Source organism: Chiloscyllium plagiosum, unplaced genomic scaffold, assembly GCF_037043375.1.
Source record: "Chiloscyllium plagiosum isolate Xiang-an unplaced genomic scaffold, Cpla_swu_hap1 HiC_scaffold_25, whole genome shotgun sequence".
Taxonomy (NCBI): domain Eukaryota; kingdom Metazoa; phylum Chordata; class Chondrichthyes; order Orectolobiformes; family Hemiscylliidae; genus Chiloscyllium; species Chiloscyllium plagiosum.
The window spans coordinates 38,440,440-38,465,003 of NW_028270163.1; the positions used below are offsets into that span (position 1 = coordinate 38,440,440).

At 38.4% G+C, this 24,564-nt stretch overlaps 1 protein-coding gene across 2 annotated transcripts in view; it reads right to left on the reverse strand.

Moving 5' to 3' along the window:
• The window catches only part of nploc4 (NPL4 homolog, ubiquitin recognition factor), a 64,805-nt gene that overhangs the window by 25,704 nt on the left and 14,537 nt on the right, over positions 1-24,564 (reverse strand). Inside the window, exons 3-9 of one of the 2 annotated variants that reach the window (XM_043714785.2) lie at positions 21,518-21,627; positions 17,571-17,762; positions 15,347-15,395; positions 9,848-9,942; positions 8,682-8,805; positions 4,570-4,749; positions 2,024-2,110 (exon numbers count right to left, since the gene is read on the reverse strand). In XM_043714785.2, coding sequence (XP_043570720.1) covers positions 2,024-2,110; positions 4,570-4,749; positions 8,682-8,805; positions 9,848-9,942; positions 15,347-15,395; positions 17,571-17,762; positions 21,518-21,627 — 837 coding nt within the window. The remainder of the gene's footprint in view (positions 1-2,023; positions 2,111-4,569; positions 4,750-8,681; positions 8,806-9,847; positions 9,943-15,346; positions 15,396-17,570; positions 17,763-21,517; positions 21,628-24,564) is intronic. The other variant, XM_043714786.2, reaches the window with a different exon arrangement.

Below are 24,564 nucleotides of genomic sequence, written 5' to 3' on the forward strand. Positions count from 1 at the left end.
TACCAAAAAAGCCAAAAGAGAGTTGTAGAATTTTGTAGCGACAAATTCAAAGGAAGTTCAACTCCTAGTCAAGAAAGCATTGTTTGTGCTGAATTTTTATTTGCTTATTTACTACTTGGCTTTGCTTGCACAAGCTCGGTTTTGCCATATTAAGATTTTGTCATTAAAAAAACCGATTGAATTTTCCATTTTAATACTTCAAAGCAGTGCAATCTGGAAAATGATTGCTATTTTTCCATAAAGAGTTTGGAAAAGTTTCTTGTATAATTTCACGTAAAGACCCAAATTTACTTTGGATGATTTGGAGATGCCGGTGTTGGACTGGAGTGTACAAAAGTTAAAAATCACACAACACCAGGTTATAGTCCAACAGGTTTAATTGGAAACACACTAGCTTTCGGAGCGACGCTCCTTCATCAGGTGATTGTGGAGGGCTCGATCATAACACAGAATTTATAGCAAAACTTTGCAGTGTGATGTAACTGAAATTATACATTGAAAAATTGATTGTCTGTTAAGCCTTTCATCTGTTAGAATACAGTGATAGTTTCACTTCTTTCATGTGTAGACAGTTTAGAAGAGTGGTCCAGAAAATGGCTGATGGAATTCAATGTGAGCAAATGCGAGGTCTTGCACTTTGGAAAAAAGAATACAAGCATGGACTACTTTCTAAACGGTGAGAAAATTCGTAAAGCCAAAGAACAAAGGGATCTGGGAGTGCTAGTTGAGGATTCTCTAAAGGTAAACATGCAGGTTGAGTCCGTGATTAAGAAAGCGAATGCAGTGTTGTCATTTATCTCAAGAGGGTTGGAATATAAAAGCACCATTGTGCTACTGAGACTTTATAAAGCTCTGGTTAGGCCCCATTTGGAGTACATTTGGACACAGTACTCCAGTAGCACAATGGTGCTTTTATATTCCAACCCTCTTGAGATAAATGACAACACTGCATTCGCTTTCTTAATCACGGACTCAACCTGCATGTTTACCTTTAGAGAATCCTCAACTAGCACTCCCAGATCCCTTTGTTCTTTGGCTTTACGAATTTTCTCACCGTTTAGAAATTAGTCCATGCTTGTATTCTTTTTTCCAAAGTGCAAGACCTCGCATTTGCTCACATTGAATTCCATCAGCCATTTTCTGGACCACTCTTCTAAACTGTCTACACATGAAAGAAGTGAAACTATCACTGTATTCTAACAGATGAAAGGCTTAACAGACAATCAATTTTTCAATGTATAATTTCAGTTACATCACACTGCAAAGTTTTGCTATAAATTCTGTGTTATGATCGAGCCCTCCACAATCACCTGATGAAGGAGCGTCGCTCCGAAAGCTAGTGTGTTTCCAATTAAACCTGGTGTTGTGTGATTTTTAACTTAGGATGGTTATTATCTAGAAGTGGCTTCTATTTAACAAGTCAAGAATTCAGTTGCCACTGAATTTAAGATCTTCCTTTTTCTACTTATCAGGGCTGCAAGTTAAATAAATTTTTCATGCACTGAGATCTTACGTTGTCCTGCCATAGCAGATGGAAACAATTACTCCATTTACTGTAAAGCAACTTTCCACATCTGCTTATTATTACTATAACAGAAAAACAATGCAAGCTCCAACTGATGGAAGAGGGATCTTTTTAATGCCGGGCATAAACTTCAAAATGTGTATGATCTTAAAAAGAAATCAGTACTTTTTTTATAAAAAAGACAACCAAAGAATGACAGATTATTTTGTAATAATTAAAAACTTGGTATGACATTAAAAGTTCACTTATTTTTGAATGGACAAACCTAATCTCTTTTGGCAAATATACAAGGTATCTCGTGGGTCAATACACAATTTCACACTTTCAAGTGTTTGAATGCTGAACCTCAAGAAAGAATTGATGCCACTGCCCTCCAAAAGTTTTGTTGTAATTTGGAAGGCAACATTCCAATTTCTGAATGTAACGATGCAAATTAAAATGCAGACGCCAAAGTCGCCATCCAGTAGTACTAAGTCTTACCAGTGCTCCTTCACTCACCTTTCTTAATCCAAGTTTAGCAGCAATTTCATCTACAACTTCAGCTTTTGGATCTTCCAAGAATTCTAAGCTGTTTGCTGTACCAACCTAGACAAAGAGCAGTCAATCAAAAAAGCAAGCCACACTCAAAGATAAGCAACTATGCGTTCTTACACAGTGATGTATTAAGGGTGACAAATCACCTATTTCTCGAGATACACTGCTGGATTAACTAAAACTTAATGTTGCGAGCTCTCAATGTCAATATTTTTGAGAAGATATGAGCTTCATACAAAGAATGACAACTGTCAGTTAGAAATAACCTATTCTGATCAGAATTCAATTAAATCTAAGGTAAAAGGTAGTCTCCAAAGTCTTAGTAGACCATGCAGCCACTCATATTAGAGAGAGGTGACTGCAGGTAGTTTAATATGAGGCTCACTGTGCCTCAGACAAGTTTTGTTTTTGGCCGGTGGGTGGGTAGCCAGGCCGGGGGTGGGGGGGTTGTGGCTAGAGGGAGAAAAAGGACAGACCATCTTGGTAACTTTAGTTAGTGCAGAAACTGAACTAATAGATTGGCAACACTTCGCATCACAAACCAGCCATCCAGTCAACTTGAGCTAACTCCCCACCACAGCTTCCCCCCCCAACCAAACAGCAAGGTGGAAATTGAGGAAGTGAGTAGTAGCAAGGACAATTCAACAGCTCAAAGCTGGTCACAGAATTAATTTCATCCTTTCTGTTCAGACCACTGAAGGATCGTGAAGATGAGAGAAAACAAATAGGGAAACCTACTTCCAATACATGACATGACATTACCAAAGCTTACTAATCTCTGTTCTGGGAGAAGGAGAGGGCAAATTGCCTATTGACATAAGTAACTATTTCCATGTTCGTTAATGCAAAGAAATATCTAAGTTTACCTTGAAACAGATTATTCATTCAAAGAGGTGGATTGGTTACTACCAACTGAATTGCCTTTCTGAATCAAGTGTTATTCATCTCTTAAATTAATGAATGCTAAATGGATCCCATCTTGCTTTTTGGCAGTTGACAGTGTAACTGTTCAAAGATATACGATTTACTCCTGCCGCATTAGGCTGCTGTAGGGTTCCAGTTAGGTTGCCAAATGCAGTGTTGATGTTGCCATCACAATCTTTTGACTAGTGAGCACCTTCTGAATGCATATGTAACAAGAAATGTGGGTCTTTGCTCTATCTTTAAGGATAGAATCCATGGTCAGCAGATGGAGAAGTGTTCACTTATGATGCATCGCTTAGATCGGAATGGGAAAATAATAATCATGGTTTGATAGCAAAGTGCTTACATGACTGGACTAATCACTCAGACACTTGTTAATGATTCAGAGAGAATTTTAATTTATGTATTTAAATACATTTGCAATAAAAAGCTGGTTTAAGTAACGGTGGCCATGAAACTACCATACCGTCACTAAAAAATTCATCTGTTTCAGCAACGTCCTCTGGGGACAAATCTATTGCCTTATTCTCTGGTCTCTGCACTCCTGCAAACCACAACACTGTGATTAACGTTTTACTGCCATTGAATTGGCCTATCCAGTCACTCAGTTGTTTCAAGTGCAATAAATTCTGGCCAGCTTGCAGTGTCCACATATCATTAATGAATTATAAAATAAAAACTCTTTCCACAATATCTAGTTAGAAGTAGCATGATGTGTGTGCATTGAAAAATTAATAACATATTGAAGAAATTCAATACAAAATGCAGCAACGCTACAGCATTTCTAAAAAGATGTGCATTCCGATCAATGAATTCTGAACATTCAAACTAGTATGGCAACGAATATAATATTTATTAATATTGTATCATAAATAAGCAGTATATTTATTGCTCGAGTAATCAAGTCAACTCACAAAAACTGGTATTATTCTCTTTAGAGAAGAGACAATATGGGGCCATCTGGTGGATCCAAACTGCTCTTATTGTGCAACTGGAAAGAAGTGTATTCAATACCAACTACCCTCCTTTGGCAGGTTGATATACAGAGGACAAAAATTAAGTAATTTGATTTTAACTTCATCACAAAAATCCAGGTATATTTACCCTTTGCATGAAGTGGTTGTTTTTGGCATTTAATATATATGTCGTACATTTGAGTTTAATACTTATTTGGATTAGAAAATATTTCTTTTTCCACATTTGTTCCACTCTCTTCCTTTAAGGGTCCCAGGACCTTATGTTAAGTCTCTTTTGTGTTAAATAGGAAGCAGGTAGCATAAATTTAATCTGTAAAACGTCTGCCATAATCTGTGTTATATTCAGCCTGACAAAGCAGATTTATTCTCATGGCTGCTGAACTTCCCAAGCAACACAAGACATTTCTCCTGTAGCCTCTCAGATCTTTTCATTTTTAGGTAGCAGTACTAACATTTCTTCTCTTGCTTCTGTAAACATCACTTAACTCATTCTATAAATACTGTGAAAATGCAAAACTTTGTTGAAATATATAAATAAATAAAGAATAGAAAGAGTTCTCGTAATTTACTATGTCACATCCATGAATAAACTGGAAAAGGAAATCTGACCTGTGGAGGTTCGTAGATGGCAGCAACCTCTGCTCGAATACCTAAAGGAATGTCCGTGTGCTCGGTGTAGCGACCATAAAGGAATCCAAGACGCTGGTTTCCTGTTTGACGCCAAAAGTTGAGGAAACGATCTGCTATTGTGTGGTTCTCGAACATTATGTTGTCCACATGCCTATATTTCTGTTCAAAAGATAATAACTATGGAAGAGATCTTGGAAACAATTTTCTAAATATAAATGAGACTGTCAACACACAGAATTTGATAAATATTTAAACAGCACAAAAATGCTCCACAAAATATAGCCATAATTTGTTATTTATAATCTCCAAGTTCTTTTAATTACCACACCCCTGAAGAAAGAAATATAAAACTCCTGCTGATAATCCTAATTGTTTTGAGAATAATGCTTTAGGTTTTGAGTTATCAATACAAATGAACAGCATAAAATTGGAATCAATGTCCAAGCATTAAAGAACGAGAAGTGTTCCAAGGGAAATATTTAAAACGAACAAAAGATTCAAAAGGGTGGCTGCAGAAACTATTCTCACTGGTTAGAGGACCTACAACAGGGAGGTACAAGTTTAAGATTAGCATCAGACTGAGTTTTTATTTTCCATATTCATTCATGGGATGTTAGCATCACTAGCAATTCCAGTACCGGTTGTCCATCCTTAACTAGTCTTTCGAAAGTGATGCTGAGCCACTTTCCTGGACCACTGGAGTGCATATTGTGAGGGTCATCATAGTGCTGTTAGGAAAGGAGCTCGATATTTTTGATCCAGTATTGTGAAGGAATGGAATAATGTGTTGCTGGTCTGGATTGCATTGCACTGTTGCTGGAGCTGTTTTGAACAGGTAACAGAAAAGACTGAATAAGATAACAGAGTTGTTGTGGTATATGTGGATTTCCAGAAGGTGTCTGATACAGGTCCACACAACAAACCTGAAAGGAAAGTTATAGGTCAAGGTATAAAAATGGACAATAGCAATGTGGATAGAAAACTGGCTTAAATGATAATAGAAAGTAATGGTCAATGGATATTTATACTGGAGTTCCCCAGGGACAGTTTTGGGACCCTTGCTTTTTGTGATTATACATTAATGATCTGGATCTTTGCGTGTAGGGGAAAATTTCAAAGTTTGCAGATGACATGAAACTTGGAAAAATTGTAAACTATGAGGACAAACTGGAACTCCTAAAGTGCACTGACAATTTGGTGGACTGGCTGGATAGGTGGCAGAGAGATCGGAGGTGGTGTACTTTGGTTGGAAGAAAATTGAAAGATAAGGAGATTCTAAAAAGGGAATGAAGGAGCACAGAAACTTGAGTATATATGTGCACAGATCATTGAAAGTGGCCGGACAAGTAGACAAAGTAGTTAAAGCATACAGTGTCCTCACAGCTATATTAACAGGAGCATGGAATACAAAAGAGAGGAGGTGATGTTGAGTTTGTAGTCGGCACTTTTTTAGACTTCAGCTGGCATACTGGTGTCCAGCTGTGGATGCTAGATGATAAAAAGGATGTAAACACTTTGGAGTGCACAGAAGCGACTTACAAGAACTCGTCAGGAATGAGAAACTTTGGCTATGAGGATAGATTGGAGAAGTTGGGACTGTTCTCCTTGAGAGAAGGTTAAAAGGAAATTTCATACAGGTTTTCAAAATCATGAGCAGGCTGGATAGAGTAGATAGGTGGAAGTTGCTCCCTCTCGTAAAGGGAAAAAGAAAGAGATGAACGTAGATTTCAAATGATGTGCAAAAGAAGCTAGGGTGATGTGAGAAACAACATTTGCACACACTGCAATGGAATTAGGACATGGGATATACTGCCTGGAAGTGTAACGGGTGCAGGTGCAAATGAGGAGGACGGAAGAGGACGGGGAGGACGAGATTGGCACTAGCTATCTATGCTTGTTTGAAAAGCCTGTGTAAGCATAATGGGCCAAATGGTCATCTTCTGTGCAGTAACATTTCTGCTATTCTGTGACTGGAATACTTTCATGTAAGGGATAATGAAAACTTGGAACTCACTCCCACAAAAAGAAAGTGGGATGTGAATATCACAGAATATGGAACAAAGGAGACGTCGTAAAGCTGGCCCAGATCTGAATGAACAATAACAGATTTCAGAAGCTGAATAACCTACACCTGTATGACTTCACACTGCTTTAACAGGTTTTACCAGCTCATCTTCATCAGGGCAGCAGTGCATAAAGCAACACTGGGCTATAAGGTAGTGAAGAGAAACTGAGTGTAATTGGATGGAGCTAAGGACACAATTGTACTCATCTGGGATGCATCTGCACCACATGCCCACTTCCCCACCCTGAAAGTTCCTGTGTACAGTGGTAGTGACCCACCTCTGAACCAGGACACCCAGGTTTAAATATGCAGTATCTTTAAACAGATTGATTTTAATACAAAGTGCACATCCTCACCCCGTAAACAGTTTGACAGCACTGGAATAACAACCATATGTGAAGAATGGCTGTTCTGTTATTGTCCAGCAATCTCAGTGGAAGTTCGACTACAGAAATTGGTCAATTGCAGGTGAGGGCAGGCCAGATGCAAGCGAGATTTCATTAGCTTTCGAATGACTTATTGTTTCATTGTGATTTATCTAAGGAAAAAATCTTTCTGAACACAGTAGTCAATTATTGGTCCATGATAACCAGTGCTCACCGGTTAGCACTATATAACCGGTCTCTGTACTTCCATAAAACAATAAAACAACAAACCATGGACCTATTATAACTCATTTATCTGGGGCTGAAAAACATCTTTTCAAAAACATATGACTCTAACATAGTAACATCACCTGAATGCATCAATTCAGCTCATGTATTGTTGAAAATCGCATCCATGCCTTTGTTACCTTCACACTTAACAATTTCAATGTTCTCCTGGCACATTTCCCAGCTTGTATCCTCCATACACCTGAGCTTCTCCAGACATGTGACTTGTACCTTGACTCTCACTTAACCCCATTCACTAGCAATCCTAGCTCCTGGTCTGACAATACTTAAAATTTTAGAATGCTCATCACTGAGTGTTTAAAAAAAAAGGCCTCACCCTGACATGTCTCCAGTTTAGGCTGCTTGTGAATTTCAATTTAATTACTCGATCATTGGTAACTCTGCTTTTAGTTTTGGACACTAATCTCTACAATTTCTTCCCTTAAAAGGAAGAAAGATGGGCAGCTGTGTTAAGATACTGTTAAAACAATCTTTCAGACTGTTGTCCTAACATCCACCTCAATTTTAAACTTTGTTCAATAACACTCCTATTAAGCACCTTGACACTTGTATTCATATAGCACCTATAGTGTATAAAAGTAGTTGTAATTATACAACGTTCCATAGAGCTTCACAGTAGTATTCATAAACATCCAACAGAGTCACGTAATGAGATATTAGGTAAAGAAGGAAAAAAGCACCAGTGAGATGTTGGCCTTCAACACAAGGGGACTACAGTATGGAAATCTTGCAGCAACTGTCAACAACCTTGATGAGATTGCATCCAGAGTATGTGTATAATTTATGTCTCCTTACAAAGGAAAGATATACTTGCCACAAAGGGAATGCTATGAAAATTCACCAGACCAGTCCCTGGGAAGGAGGGATTGTTTTATGAAAAAAAATTGAGAAAACTTGCCTGTATTTTATCTAAAACACTGAAGATTCGATGTAGGTAGATGCTACTCAGCAATCTTAAAGAAAATGTGAAATGGAGAGAGGTGCGGGAGGGAATTCCAGAACTTGGGGTCAAGGCAACTGAAGGCACAGCCATTAACGGACAAGAGGCTAGTGTCAGAGGAACACAGATTTTGAAGAGTTGGCAAAGGAGATTACAAAAACAGAATGGGTCAAGGCCATAGTGATAGGACAATATAATAAATTGGTCTCTGCTTCAAATCAGACAGAATTGTTCCAATCTTTTTGGGTGTCATTTTATATCAACTTTTAACAGATCATCGATTCTATGCTTAAATTATTTAACAATGGATTAAAATTGCCTTTAAATGTACTTTACATCCTTCTCTGTAATAGCCAATACTCTACAGAATTAGGTTTGTGAATTCATGCAGTGACAATTTATTCATACTCACCTGTCTGTTAAGGGTTATAGCACTCGGTTGGCACTTTGTACAAATTCCATCGGGCCATGGAGGATGCCCTTCACACCCAGATTTGATTTTGCAACTAATATTCTCCAAAGCAACAAACTTGCCCCTGTGAGCAGAAATGCAATCACATTTGAAACTTCCAACGTTCCAACAAGATTGGGCAAATCCAATGAAAGTTCTGTGCTCTTGACTCATCAGGACAATGCCCTTTATTGTATGTTTTGTGAAAACAGCATTTTACATCATATGAGAAGTGTGCGCTGATTGATTATCAGAGTCCACGGCAACCAGAGACATTGCCAAAGAGAATGAATGATGACTTACAATCTCTCGACCGCTCAACAACTCTCTAAACACCTAAACATGCATTTTTGCCTAATGTTAACCTTTGAATGCAACTTAAATGTTCACTATTTCAGTGAGAGTCATCTTTCAGTCACTGATCAGTAGAAATGTAATTGTGATAAATTGACTAATGGCATGAAAACCCAACATATGAATGTGCTCACTTCAGCAATACTTCAAAAATATAGTAAGTTGGACTAAATGGTTTCAACTCTAAGTCAAACAGTAATGATCAAGCTATCAGAGTGCTGGTATTTAAAGCAGTTACCAAATAGTCATCTTCAATCTATTGGCAGAAAAACTATGCTATTTCCAAGAGGAATTGGTTTTGGAGTCAAATTTCAGCAATTAGACTTTCATACACAAATGCCGTGACTAGCTGTCTTTAGAGCAGAACAGAGAGCAAACAAGGCAAGATGGGATTATAAAGGACCTGAATATACTTTTTAAGGTATGGTTGGAAATGTCTAGCATTAGTTTACATGGGTTATTGATTGCATCTAATGAACAGAAATCATCAGGTTAGCAAGAAAATTCCAAACTATGCCAATAATCAGGACTGGAACATGTTAAATGGACGTATTCCACAACATGATATTCTGGAGAAGGGTTTCTTTTTTTCAGTTTTCATAATCTATTAGAGAACTTCATCTTGTTTATGCCATTATTTCATGATTCTAAGGCAGCTTGAACCAACACACCTGGAAATAAAAAATGAATGAGACTAGAATAGAACCGTGTTTACAAAATAATTGTAACAGGGAACCCAAGGAACTCTTTTTTTTGTCCCAGAAAATACTTACTTATCAGCACCACCAGTCAGTTTTCGGATGTATGCATGGAATGACATGTGTTTAACAGGTGGGTCCAAATGATTAAGATAATCCTCATCAAAAGGCTAAATAATAGAAAACACAGGTCATAAAAACCAATGACTATAAAGTAGTTTATACCAAAACGAGAACTATTATTTGCGTGCAGAACAAGTCAGCAGATTATTCACAAATACCATTAAACATCTACTGAAATGTGCTTAATGCAAATAGGACCACATGCAGTGAGACAGAGTACTTTAACTACTGCCTTTGTTATTTATGGGAAAGTGTGAGAGATGTACAATTAAAAGCAAAATTTCACGGATGCTGAAAATCTGAACTGAAAACTGTAGGAGTAGTAGGAAAATTAACATTTCTTTATTAATTTAATGTAGTTTAGTCATATTGGCAAAATAGATTCATTGGTTATTTGAATATTACAATTACAGTTGAACAGAATAACAATGACGTAGATTTTAAGCAATTTAACATCATGTGACTCTGCTCAGCCTCGCTTGACAAAAAATGCACCAAAGAACTGTGAACAGATGGACGACGATACATGAATGTTTTGGGGGCAAAGAACAAGGTCAAAGTGCCTTTATTTAGTTCATTCCTATTTTATGATGGTGAATTATGCAAACTTCAAAGCTGAAAAAGAACACATCCTCTCAGCTCATCAGCCCTTTATCAGCAATTAAAATGGCAGAAGGGAGTTCCTGACATAAAAAACATTGTCACAGCACCATACTGAGTTTATTTTAAATTGTTTTAGAAGCGAAGAAATAATACATGATAAATCCTTTTACGAAAGGTAACCTTTGCCTTACATTTAACTTTGGAGCAATGTATGCTTAAGTTTGTAATTGCAAAAAGCTTTAGATTTTCAACACTTAAGACTATGTATTGACTGAATAAAGAACAATTCAATATTTCACTCTTTACATACTCTGCACAATAATTTGTTTAAATTAAAACAACACCAGGTTATAGTCCTGGTTTTTTTTTGGAAACACTAGCTTTCAGAGCATCAGGTGGTTGTGGAGTATAAGATTGTAAGACAGAATTTATAGCAAAAGTTTACAATGTGATATAACTGAAATTATATATTGAAAAATATCTGGATTGTTTGTTAAGTCTCTCATCTTTTAGAATGACCATGTTGGTTTCAGTTTTTTCATATGTAAAGTGCAAACCTTTTTTAAAAGTTACATTCTCAAGTGAACTTTAACAATTGGTGTCATGTCGGCCCAGATAATGCATTTAAGGTGAGAGCTGTTCTGTGCGAGACTGCCTGTGCCACAATGGTCAAACTGATTCTAATCTAAAAGACGGATTTACAGAATCTTACATGGATTCATGCAGTTTTTGAGCAAAGTAAAATGTAATTCTGCAAGTATAGATTCACCCCACAACTTATGCGTCTGTGTGTGCGCACATCTGTCTGTGCGTGTATAGTGCAATGAGGTCACCTGTAGTGTGACATGAACCAAAGGTCCCGGTTGAGGCCATCCCCATGGCTACCGAATTTAGCTATCAGCCTCTGCTCGGCCAATTTTCGTTGTTGCCAGTCCCGAAGTCCACCTTGGAGGATGGTCACCCAAAGGTCCGAGGCTGAATGTCCCAGACCGCTGAAGTGTTCTCGGACTGGGAGGGAACACTCCTGTCTGTTGACTGTTGTGTGGTGTCCATTCATCCATTGTCATAGCCTCTGCTTGGTCTCGCCAGTGTATCATGTCTCAGGGCATCCTTGCCCGCCAAGGTGGACTTCAGGACAGGCAACAACGAAACGTGGCCGAGCAGAGGCTGATAGCCAAGTTCGACACCCGTGGAGATGGCCTCAATTGGGACCTTGGGTTCATGTCACACTACAGGTGACCTCACTGCATTGTACACACACATAGACAGACACGCACGCACACACAAACTCCTACAGACCCATACACTCATGCAGACGCTCTCTCATGCTCACACCATAGACACGCACCCTCTCACAGATTTATACCCCTTCACACTCTCACAGACACTCATAACTCCCCCAACACCACCACCACCACCACCAGCACCCCTCCCCCACCTCCGACATGCACACCTATACATACTGGTTCGTGGGGTGAATTTGTACTTGCAGAATTACATTTTACTTTGCTCAAAAACTGCATGAATCCACTTAAGATTCCGTAAATCCGTTTTTTAGATTAGAATCAGTCTGACCATTGTGGCACAGATAGTCTCACACAGAACAGCTCTCACCTTAAATGCATTATCTGGGCCGACATGACACCAATTGTTAAAGTTCACTTCAGAATGTAACTTTTTAAAGAAGTTTTGCGATTTACGTATGAAAGAACTGAAATCAACATGGTCATTCTAAAAGATGAGAGACTTAAACAATCCAGATATTTTTCAATATATAATTTCAGTTACATCACACTGTAAACTTTTTCCTATAAATTCTGTGTCTTACGATCTTATACTCCACAACCACCTGATGAAGGAGCAGCGCTCCAAAAGCTCCTGTTTCCAAATAAACCTGTTGGACTATAATCTGATGTTGTGTGCTTTTTAACTCTGTACACCCCAGTCCAACACCGACCCCTCCAAATCTTGTTTAAATTAGTACTTGCGATCTTCTGTATTATTTTATATAGTTGCCATTATAAGCAACTTTTTACAATATATCTTTACCTCGAAAAAGGAAATAAAAACTCTTTTCAGGCATTCAAATCTCAAAAAGAAAAGCAAAAGCATAAAATGCCTTCTAAGAAAAACAAATAGTCAAGGATAAGAGCCGGACTTAATGGAAATTTCACTAATTAAATAAAAATTGAGACAATGAGCTCAAAAATATCAGCCACAGGGTCCTGACAGTATACCTCTCCCGTTTCTAAAACAAATAGGTAAGGAGAATATTAAACTATCCTTTTATCTTAATGAAAAGCCATATAAAGCGATAACAGCAAAGCTAATATCGAAGGTAGGCTCACAGATAATGACAACTTAAGGTACCAGTCAATCAACATCTATCACTCTGAACAGCCAATTGGAAACTGATCATGTGTCCCTTAAACCAATTATCAATAAATCTTGCTGCACCTAAGCAAATTAGAATGCAATGATATAATTGATCATGCTGAGAGTTGTGGCTTCAAAACAGTGACAAGTTTGAAAGTGAAATTATCCCACTATCCAAATGAAAGCACAAGATCCTCAAGGTTGTGGAAAGAGACCAGAGACAGTGTAAACACAACACCCTAAGCTGAACCAGAATACAAGAGTCATAGTATGCCTGTAATATTGCTGGCCTATTTTCATAAGTATTATGTAGAATTCAAGTAAAAATTCCTGAAATACTACACCAAACTGTCTCCTGTTGCCTTATCAGTTAAAAGTCTCAAATGAACAAATTAATATTGGAATAAGTAAAATAAAGAACTGAAGATGCTGGAAACCTGAAACACAAACACAGAAATTGTTTATATGTACCAATTTTTTTATTTCCCCCCCCCCTTAAACAAGTTCATTTTTCCTTTTATTCTTCCCTTCTACCCCACAAAACGACTCAATTATCTCTTTAGTTCACACAATAAATGTATTAAAAACCTCCCAGATTGTTTTTATTTTCTTTATTATATTGTCCTCATTTGTTTCAATACAAATCAATCTAAGTGATTTGCAACGTGGACAGGATAAATAGTTACAAAGTAATTGTCTTTCCCACGAAAACAAACAGGAAATACTGAACATTTTATTGTAAATGACAAAAGAATGATGCATAAGTTTACGATTTGATTTTGATGAATTGATAAAAAACAGGATCTGAAATATCATACTTAGTATTGCTGAAAAAGCTTTTTATCTTATACTGATTCGGACAATCTGCATGAACCATCAATGTAAAGGGAAAACAACATTTTATTCTGTATGAGCAAGGAAAGCTGATTGGTTGTGGCACTGCCGCGGAGAATGCAGTTGATAGTTTGGTAGGACCCGAGAGAGTGTTGTCAAACAGTCATAGGGGTTCAGGTACATAGTTCCTTGAAAGGGACATCACAGGAAGACAGGGTAGTGAAGGCAGCGTTTGGCACTCTTGCTTTCATTAGTCACACAACACACTTTTGGAGTATTGTGTGCAGTTCTGGTTGCCCTGCTGTAGGAAGGATATTATTAAATTGGAAAGGGTGCAGAAAAGATTAACAAGGACATCACCAGGACTGGAGGGTTTGAGTTACATGGAGGGGCTGGGACTTTTTTCCCCTGGAGTATAGGAGGTTGAGAAGTGACATTATAGAGGTTTATAAAATCATGAGAGGCATAGAAAAGGTGAATAGCAACGGTGTTTTCCCTCTGGAAGGGGAGTTCAAAACAAGAGAGAATAGGTTGAAGATCAGTGGGGAAAAATTTATAAGGGACCTTGAGATGCAACGTTTTCACACAGAGGGTGGTTCATATATGGAATGAACTGCCAGAGGAAGTGGTAGAGGAAGGTACAGTTAGACATTTAAAAGACATTTGGACAGGTACATGAATAGGAAAGGTTTAGAGACATATGGACCAAACACAGGCAAATGGGATTAATTTAGTTTGGGAACCCTGGTTGGCATGGACGAGTTGGACTGGAGGGTCTGTTTCTGTGCTGCAAGACTATCATTCAATTAAAGCATACCAAATGGAAATGCCTCTATCAATCAGAGTCCACGCAAACCAATAAGCACTCTCTTCTCAGTGTAAAGCGTTGTTCTCCCTTTACATTGATAATTCTTACAAACTGTCTCAATGAGTGCAAGATGAAAAACTTTAACAAAATTGCCTTTTTTCAATTAAACTCAAGTTCTGTGCCATAATACAACTACAACACTTCAGGTTGATTAATGTGCTGTACTACAGATTTGTCTTTTTCCAAGTACTCAACATTGCTCTGTACTTTAATAAAATGTATTAAATACGTATATTGTTTTAACTGCCGTTTGAGAACCAAAATGCAAATCAAATACTCAAGAATTAGTCAGAAAAAAATTTTTTTAAAAGCATTCTGGTCCATGATATTATCAAAATACACAAACCTATATCACTGATTTTAATAATTACTATAGTGTGTTGAACTACATGAGGTAATAGCTGATTTTGAAATTTTTCAATTGTTTCACTTAATTAAAAATGATGTCTAACAAATTTGATTGACTGAATATTCCTCATTGTTGTAAAAAAATGAATATCATAGTTGCCTCAATTATTATCATCGTGCATACCTCTCAGCTGGTGTATGTTCTGGTCAGAAAGTTGATTTCATGCCCATTATTAACATTGCAAGGTAATAAATTAGAGCACTATACACAGTCAAAATGTCCTTACATCTAACCACTATGGAAATGCCAGAAGCCTTACAAATTGTCTTCAACAATAATTCTTGGACAATAATTTAAATTCTAGAAAAAATAATGTGCCCTAATTGCCAAACAGATGATACTACTGTGACTTCCTACTTACCTCCAGTGGTACACAATGAACGCATTTACCCAGTGCACCATGCCGACACCTGGTTAAAACACAAACCCAAAAGTAGGTCAATAAGGATACAATTCTAAAAACAAAAGAGTTCTTAGCTGATGTATTTACTATGTGGTGGTGTATAAATGAGCAATGGAAATTAACAGCCTGTTTTGCATCTTCATCTTATTTCTATTGAAATCATGGAGACAAAAGATGGGCTGTCAATTCATTATCTTCTGTTATACACTGTCGCAGTGACAGTCCAACCCTCTACATCAAAGTTTTCCAGAACAGGATGAAAAAAATATAGTTATTACTACAAACATCTTTATCAATTTGTGGGCATTATAACTACAAGTACTCATTTATATCTCATCTGTGAGGACATAATACTCAGCCACATTTATCATTACCACAGATCAATTAAGTTGGGTAATACTTCACATCAATTGAGAGAATTATTTAGATTACGCTATAAACCAACATAATAAACACTTTCCTAAAATCAATTTAGAAAATAGATATTGCATTTCCCTCAACCTTCTGCTGTTCCATCAGAAAATCAATTAGAATTGCCTTTTACAAATCTGCACTGGCTCTCCTAACTGAACTCAAACGTCAAAAGCCTATTTCCCCCTTTAGTTATTGTTCTTAAATCTTTCCTACCATTGATGTTAAAGTGATTAGCTTGCAGTTACACAATTGTGTCACATCTGCCACTTTCCAATCCACTGTCACCTCTTCCGCATCTTGTGAAGATTTCCATGACCATATCCCTTAGCAACCCCCTTGGTAATGCAAGGTATTTGGACCAGCCAACCTATTCTGTCTAAGCTTTTCCTGTACATTCTATCAAGTTTCACCTAATCCATTACCTCAACTTCAATCATTACTTTTTTTTAAGCATCCTCTTCCTTAGTAAGGATTGACATAAAGTACTCATTCAGTTTTCAAGCCTCTACTTTATGGAAAAAAACTCCCAGAGGAAGTGGAGGAGGCTGGTACAATCACATTTAAAAAGCATCTGGACGGGTATATGAATAGGAAGGGTTTAGAGGGATATGTGCCAAATGTTGGTAAGCGAGACAAGATTAATTTAGGATATTTGGTTGGCATGGATGAGTTGGATGGAAGGGTCTGTTTCCTTGCTGTACATCTCTACGGCTCAATAATTACCCATTTTCTCTCTAATAGGGCTCACCCCAATTCTTACTATCCACTTATTATAAAAGTGTTGGTAGAAGATTTGTGGGTGCCCTTTTATATTCCTTGCCATTCTACTCTCATTCTCTTTGCCAGACTTGTTTTCCTCTTTATTTTGTCTCGTTTTTGACCAGGATCACAATTGAAAAATTCAACTGACACATATCCCATTTTATTGTGTCCTATTGTCTATTTACCTTATCATCCAAGGCTCTGATTCCCCCTATGTTTTGTTTTTCTTGGAATGTATCTAACCCATAGCTTAAAGAGTTTTTTTCCTTCAAGATCATCTATTGTTGAACTACAGTTTTTTGCCTGTCAGCCTTTGAACTAATTTCCCTTTCATCGCATGGAAATTAGTTCTCTCAAATTAGAAGTTTACTTTTAATTATTCATTTTCTTTCCACAATCTAAACCTTGCAATCTGATGATAATTCCTACCTAAATGTGTACAGACAGGCACCTGGTCTGTTTGGCACAAAACAGGTGTCAAACCTGGTTTAGACACAACACTTTGTTATATGTCCACCTTGCTTCAAGATTGCAATTCAAATCAAATTCTCATGGCTATATTAGGATTCATGGGTACATGAGCATGCCAGTACAAGTTCATGCCAGTAACACAATGCAACTAGGCTTGTAATCTTAGAGTTCTGTAATGAAACATTGAGCCAATAAAACAAAGACAAAAACCAAAAGAAGTGAATGGGAACAGAGACCATACACCAAAAATCCTCCAAGAAATAGTTTAAGCAGCATGGGAATGGTCTCAGAACTGGCTGTCAATCTTTCTGAATATAGATGGTCAGTGAAAGCAGAGAATAACTTATAATAGGGAGCATTACCTCTTAACAAAGGTAATAAACTTTGAGTACAGAAATTAACAGATATTTTCTTGTGCTTTAAGGGGTCACCTTTCATCTTGATTTAGTGTTTTGAATAAAGCCAATGTATCATTCAACACTTATAAAACATACATAATTAACATTAGTAAATGTTACTGTTCACAAAGTCTTACTGTTGCTGGTCCCGGTTTCTGTATATCTTTCCATCCTGTTTCATTAGGTACTGGTCAATCTCATCCTCCACAACAGGCACTGCAGACATGGTTGAAACACGAGACCCTCCAGGAGCTTGAGCTGAAGTCTCCATAACTTGAGTGGAAGTTCCAGCATCACTTGATGGAAAGAGGAACAGCATGTCTCCATGTCTAAGGTAGAAAATATTAAAGATAAATTACCAAGCTTACACCTATCGAAATATTGAAGAGCAATTAAACATTCAAACCTAGAGCATATCACAGTCAAAATAGTATGAATTAAAGCACTTCTGCAGCCAAAGCAGCCTCTCAAACTTGGGAATCTGAGCATTCCTTCAAACAGCTGCATTTTCTGTATGTACAACATCCAGCAATAACTTCAATTAGATAAGTACAATTTGGTTGTCATAGAGATGTACAGCATGGAAACAGACCTTTCGGTCCAACCCATCCATGCCGACCAGATATTCCAACCCAATCTTAGTCCCACCTGCCAGCACCCAGCCCATATCCCTCCAAACCACTCCTATTCATATACCCATCCAAATGCTGCTTAAAATGTTGCAATTTATTCAAAGTTATTGTGTTGAGTTCTTTCTGGGTTGTTTTTCCTTAACTACCTAAATGTCAAGTTTTCAAACACATTAATCCAAGGCTCTCAGTTTAATGGGAAACATGATGTGGAGGTTCCGGTGTTGGACTGGGGTGGACAAAGTTAAAAATCACCCAACACCAGGTTTTAGTCCAACAGGTTTATTTGGAAGCACTAGCTTTCAGAGTACTGCTCCATCATCAGACTTCATCCACAGCTATCTGATAAAGGAGCAGCGCTCCAAAAGCTAGTTCATTCAAACACACCTGTTGGACTATAACCTGGTATTGTGATTTTTAACTTGAAGGGGAAATAAGATATTCATGTCCTCTCAATATTTCTGAGTCATAAATTAACTTTTAACATTCACATATCAAAATAAGACAGAGCAGAAAAAATACAGCTTGGTGGAATTATCTGCAAATTATAAAGGTTTTCTTTTCTCAATTGCTGCCCTCCCAGCTTCACTGGGTCTCACCTCAACTCACCAAGTCCATGGGACTCAGGCTTGAATAAATATAGCAGATGAATGGTTCAAACATTTACCACAGGATATGATTAGAATCACTGGAGGGTTATAGCATCAGAGGAGGCCATTCAGTCCATTAGGTCTATATTAGCTCTTGACAGCAGCAATTAATGCACTTCTTATTCATTCATGAAATGCCTTTAAAAAAGTGATGCCTTCTTGAACCACTGCAGTCAACTTCATGTTGGTAGACTGAAGGTCATTAGACAGGGAGTTCCAGAATTCTGATCCAGCAGGGCTAAAGGATACGGATATATTTTCAAGTCAGGATAGTAAGTGGCTTGGAGGGGAACATGCAAGTGATTGTGGTGGTGATGTCCCCATGTACCTGTTGTCCTTGTCCTTGCATGCTCATGTGTTTGGAAGTTGCTGTCGATGTAGCCTGGGAAATTTCTGGAATGCACTTTGTAAATGCCTCACACTGCTGCTATTGGGTTGGTGGTTGAGGAAGCGAATGTTGTAGATGTAGTGTCAACCAAGCAAGCTGCTTTGTCCTGGATAATGTTAAGCTTCCTCAACGTTGTTGGAGCTGCATCCAGGCAAGTGGGTTACATTACAGCACATTGTTCCCCTTAGATGGAGGATAGGTTTTGGTCGGTCAGGTGGCGAGTTACTTGCTACAGAATTCCTAGTCCCAGGCCTGCTTTGTAGCCAAACTAATGAGATTAATTAATTGGTGCACTTCAGTTTCTGGTCAATGGCAACCCCCAGAATATAGATTGTGGGGGACTCAGTGATGGTAATGTGATATTGAATGTCAAGGGTTGGATTATCTCTTGCTGGAGATAGACATTTGCAGCATACAAGTGTGAGGTAATGTTAATTGACAGTTGTCAGCTCAAAACTGTTCAGGCCTTGCTGCATTTGGACTTGGATTGTTCAGCATTGGGGGTGCTGCAAACGTGTAGTGCTCAGCACCAATCATTAGCGAACATACCAATCCTGATCTTATGATGAAAAGAAGGTCATTGAAGAATGAGCTAAAGACTGTTAAGACCATAAGAAATAGAACAGGAGTAGGCCGCATGGCCTTGCTCTGTCATTTAATAGGATCATGGCTGATTCTCACATCCACTTTCCTGCCCTTTATCCATATTCCCTGACTATCAAGAATCTATCTCGGTCTTAAATATATACGAGAACTCTGCACCCACAGCTCCATGGCAAGGGGTTCCAAATGTTCTCAACCCTCAGAGGGAACTCAACTCAGTCTTAAATTGGCACCCTTTATTCTGAGACTGTGTACTTTGGTGCTCGACTCTCCAGTGAGGAGAAACATCATTTCTGTGTTTACCCTACCTTAAGAATCCTATACTTTTCAATGAAGTAACCTCTCATTCTTCTAAATTCCAATGAGCAGAGTCCCAACCAGTGTAACACTTGTTCATAAGACAATCCCTCCATACTGAGAATCATCCTAGGGAACCTTCTCTGAACTGCCTCCAATGAAGTAACGTTTCCTTAAATAAACAGTCTAAAACTGCTCTCAGTACTCCTGATGTGGTATCACCAGCACCTTGTACTGTTGCAATAATATTTCCTTACTCACATTCCAACCTCCTTAAAATAAAGACCAACATTCCATTATCCTTCCTGATCACCTGCTGCACACGTGTGCCATCTTTCTGTGGACAAAGATTTTTGTCATCTGTCCTAATGTCTCCTTATCTTGGTGTTATTTTGTTTTATAACAACTCCATGTAATGCTTTGGATCATTTCATTATGTTAAAGGCATCATATAAATGTCATGTTTTGGAGGTGCCAGTGTTGGACTGGGGTGTACAAAGTTAAAAATCTCACAACACCGGGTTAATTTGGAAGCACTAGTTTTCGGAGCCTGCTCCTTCATCTCACAACCACCTGATGAAGGAGCAGCGCTCTGAAAGCTAGTGCTTCCAAATAAACCTGTTGGACTATAACCTGGTGTCATATAAATGTGATACTCTAATTATTCGTGGCCCAATCTATTGCAAGAAGGGGGTGTTTTATGCAATCTACAAATAACTGAAACGGCTTATCACAAATACAACCATCATAAACATTTCCAAAATTTCAGAATACTTGTAAGCAATGAGGAGGAACAGCTTTTCTTTCTAAGCCAACTTTTTATTATGGTTTCTGCTTGCAGAACACAAAATTGTAGCTTAACATTAGCAAACAAAGGACAGAACAGGTGAAGATTGGAGTGAACAAGTAACACAATCTACACTGATCTATTTCTTGATCACTCTAATGACTAAGGGTTTTGCTATTAGGATAGAATGGGACTAGAAAACAAAACAAACATCTTCACCCCATATACTTTCTCATCCTTTAGGCAACTTCACAGTCAGGCAAATTGCGTACGCCTTTTAGTCTTTCCCCCAGTTACAAAGTAAATTGAATAGAAATTAATTTTCTTGGTAGAGCCATTGGTTTATGATATTTAAGTAAAAACCCATGTTTGTTGTGAAAGATTTTTACATGTGTTTTGGAGACTGTATTCGATTGTCTTGCAAATTTTCTACCAAATTACATATGATTAAATTTACTCACAACTTTAGGTATAAAGCTTGCTTAAAAAATCTTGTTATTGAATAAAGTCATTCCTTCAACATCATTTTCCAGGCTTCAATAAATCCAAAGCATCAAATGATCGAGGTAATCAGAGAGGAGTTACTTCTATGTCCATTTTAACACATTCAGCAACAACAACACTCCCCCCACGCCACCTCAAAATGTTTCTTGTCCATTCATTTTTTAAAAAATCTTAACGTGCTGAAAAGTGTTCATTACTATTAAAAATGATTAATACCTGTACGTACTTAATTTTAAGCAAAGAGAGTGATTTATTCGTTGGGGAGATCTCTCCAGTTTTATTTCTGTTAAGGTATACAGAAAAGCCATTGTTAGAACAGCCAAATTCCTTTGCAACCTAAAAAGAAAAACACATTAAATTACAATTAGAGTGCAAAAGTTAAAAAGTTAAGATTTTATGCATGCTTTGATCTAAATGTGCAGCTCTCAATTTCTGATAACAAGAAAAAGCTTTTTCCTCAGACAGAATAAAAGCAAGCAACCTGATACAATCATAATTGTCAAACAATGTCCCATATTCCATCAACATCCTTCGATTCTTCCTGTCAATTGGGACAGACTCAGAAGTAGCATCACAGTAGTACTTTGATGGGAGGCATGTGGCTGTAGGAATCCTCAACAATGAGGATAAATCGCAAAGAGTCATTTATCTAATCAAACATTGGCAAGAAATTTTCTTGCCGATCTACATCTCTCAACAGACAGATCAGTCCACCTGTGTGCTGGACCCCAGTTGGTAGCAGGGCACAGAATATACTCAAGAGTGGGGAATTTCAATGTCCCTCACAAAGAGCAGATGGCAGCACACCACAAAGTTGGCAAGTCCTGAAGGGCATAACTACCCAGAGTAGGCCTGCAGTAGATTGTGAGAACACCAACATTACAGAAAAACCTACTTGAGTTGGTCCTCACTAATCTATTGCAGATAGATCTTCCAGTAAAGTACTGGCAGGAAAATCCATCGCACAGCCAATATGGAAACCAAAGTCAGTCTTCACCATGAGTCATGTATATACCAAAGAAGTAAACGGGACAGATTTCACAATCATGGTATGCAGGAAGCACTAGAAGCCATCAGTAGCGAATTTATGCCCCACCACAATCCTAAAGTACCAGCAAATAATCCAGGCACTGAACCTGACATATTACAATAATAGCAATGAGGAATGTCAAAGAACAAGCCAGGAGCATCACGTAAGGTCCTTCAGTACAAGGTGCCAATACAGTGAAGCTACAGCACAGCACTACATGCAGGCTAAATGGCAGAAGGAGCAATCTATAGGCAAAATCAAGTGATCTTAAACAAACAAATCTGATCATGGCTCTGCAGTTCTCCAACATCCAGTTGTGAATGATGTTGAATAATTAAACAACTATTGGGAAATGAAAGGTCCATAAACATCGACAATAACAGCCTGGCCCAGGATGTCTAGCCCAGCAAGACACAAAAAGGCTGAATATTCACAAACACCTTCAACAAGAAACGAGAATAGATAATTCATTTCAGCCACAAACAGAGGTCCCTGCCTTCACAAGTGCCAATTTTCAGTCAATTTGTTTCACTAAATATGGCATCAAAAAATTGCGAATGCAAGAGATGCAGCAAAGGCTACAATGCCTAACAACATGCTGACTGTAGTGCTGAAGACTTGCTTTGCAGAACTAGCTGCATCTCCTACTAAGTCTACAGGGTTGCAACACTAGCGTATATGCAAAGTGTCCTGGTCACAAAAACAAGACAAATTCAAATCAACCCATCACTGTCCCAACCAAAGAGATGGAAGATGTCAATGACAATGCTATCACCTGGCATCTACTCACCAATAGTCTGTTGACTGATATTTAATTTGGGCTGAATAGGACCACTTGGACTTTATGCCAGCTTTGCTCTGAAATTTGAAGCAGAGAGCAAAAGCCAGAGGTGGAATGAGTAACTCGACTTGGCATCAAGGCAGTATTTGACAGGGTGTCTCATCAAGAGGTCCCTGTAACATTGAATCCAGAGGTTTTCAGGAGTTGGAGGCATACCTAATGTTGTGATTGTTGGAGACCAACCCAAGAACAAAAAAGAAAATTTACAGCCCAGGAACAGGCCCTTTGGCCCTCCAAGCCTGAGCCAATCCAAATCCACTGTCTAAGCCTATCGCCCAATTCCTAAACATCTGTATCTCTCTGCTCCCCAACCTACTCATGCATCTGTCCAGACACACCTTAAATGAATCTACCGTGCCTGCCTCTACCACCTCTGCTGGCAACATGTTCCAGGTACCTACCACCCTGTGTGAAGTACTTGCTGTGTATATCCCCCTTAAACTTTTCACCTCTCACCTTGAACGCGTGACCTCTCATTATTGAATCCTTCACCATGGGAAAAAGCTTATCTCTATCTACCTTGTCTATATCCTTCAGGATTTTGTAGACCTCAATCAGATCCCCCCTCAATCTCCATTTTTCTAATGAAAACAATCCTAACCTATTCAACCTCCCTTCATAGTTAGCACCTTGCATACCAGGCAACATCCTCGTAAACCTTCTCTGCACCTTCTCCAAAGCGTCCACATCCTTTTGGTAATGTGGTGATCATAACTGTACACAGTATTCTAAATGCGGCTGAAACAATGTCTTGTACAATTTTAACATGACCTGCCAGCACTTATTAGATTGGATTACCTACAGCATGGAAACAGGCTCTTCAGCCCAACAAGCCCACAATGACCCTCCAAACAGTAACCCACCCAGACCCATTCCCCTATATTTATCCTGAACACTATGGACAATTTAGCATGACCAATTCCCATGACCTGCACATCTTTGGATTGTGTGAGGATACCGGAGCACCTGGAGGAAACCCACACAGACATGGAGAGAATGTGCAAATTCCACAAAGACGGTCACCCGGGGTGGGAATCGAACCCAGGTCCCTGGTGCTGTGAGGCTGCAGTGCTAACCACTGAGCCATCATGCTGCTTATACTCAACACCCCGTCCGATGAAGGCAAGCATACCAAGTGGCCTTCTTGACCACTCTACCCACCTGTGCAGCAACCTTCAGGGTACAATGGTCGTGAACTCCCAGATCTCTCTGCTCATCAACTTTTCCCAAGGCTCTTCTGTTTACAATATAGTTGACTCTAGAATTAGACTTTCCAAAATGCATCACCTCACATTTGCCTGGACTGAACTCCATCTGCCACTTCTCTGCCCAACTCTCCAGTCTATCTATATCCTCCTGTATTCTTTGACAGTCCCCTATGCTTTCTTCTACTCCACTAATA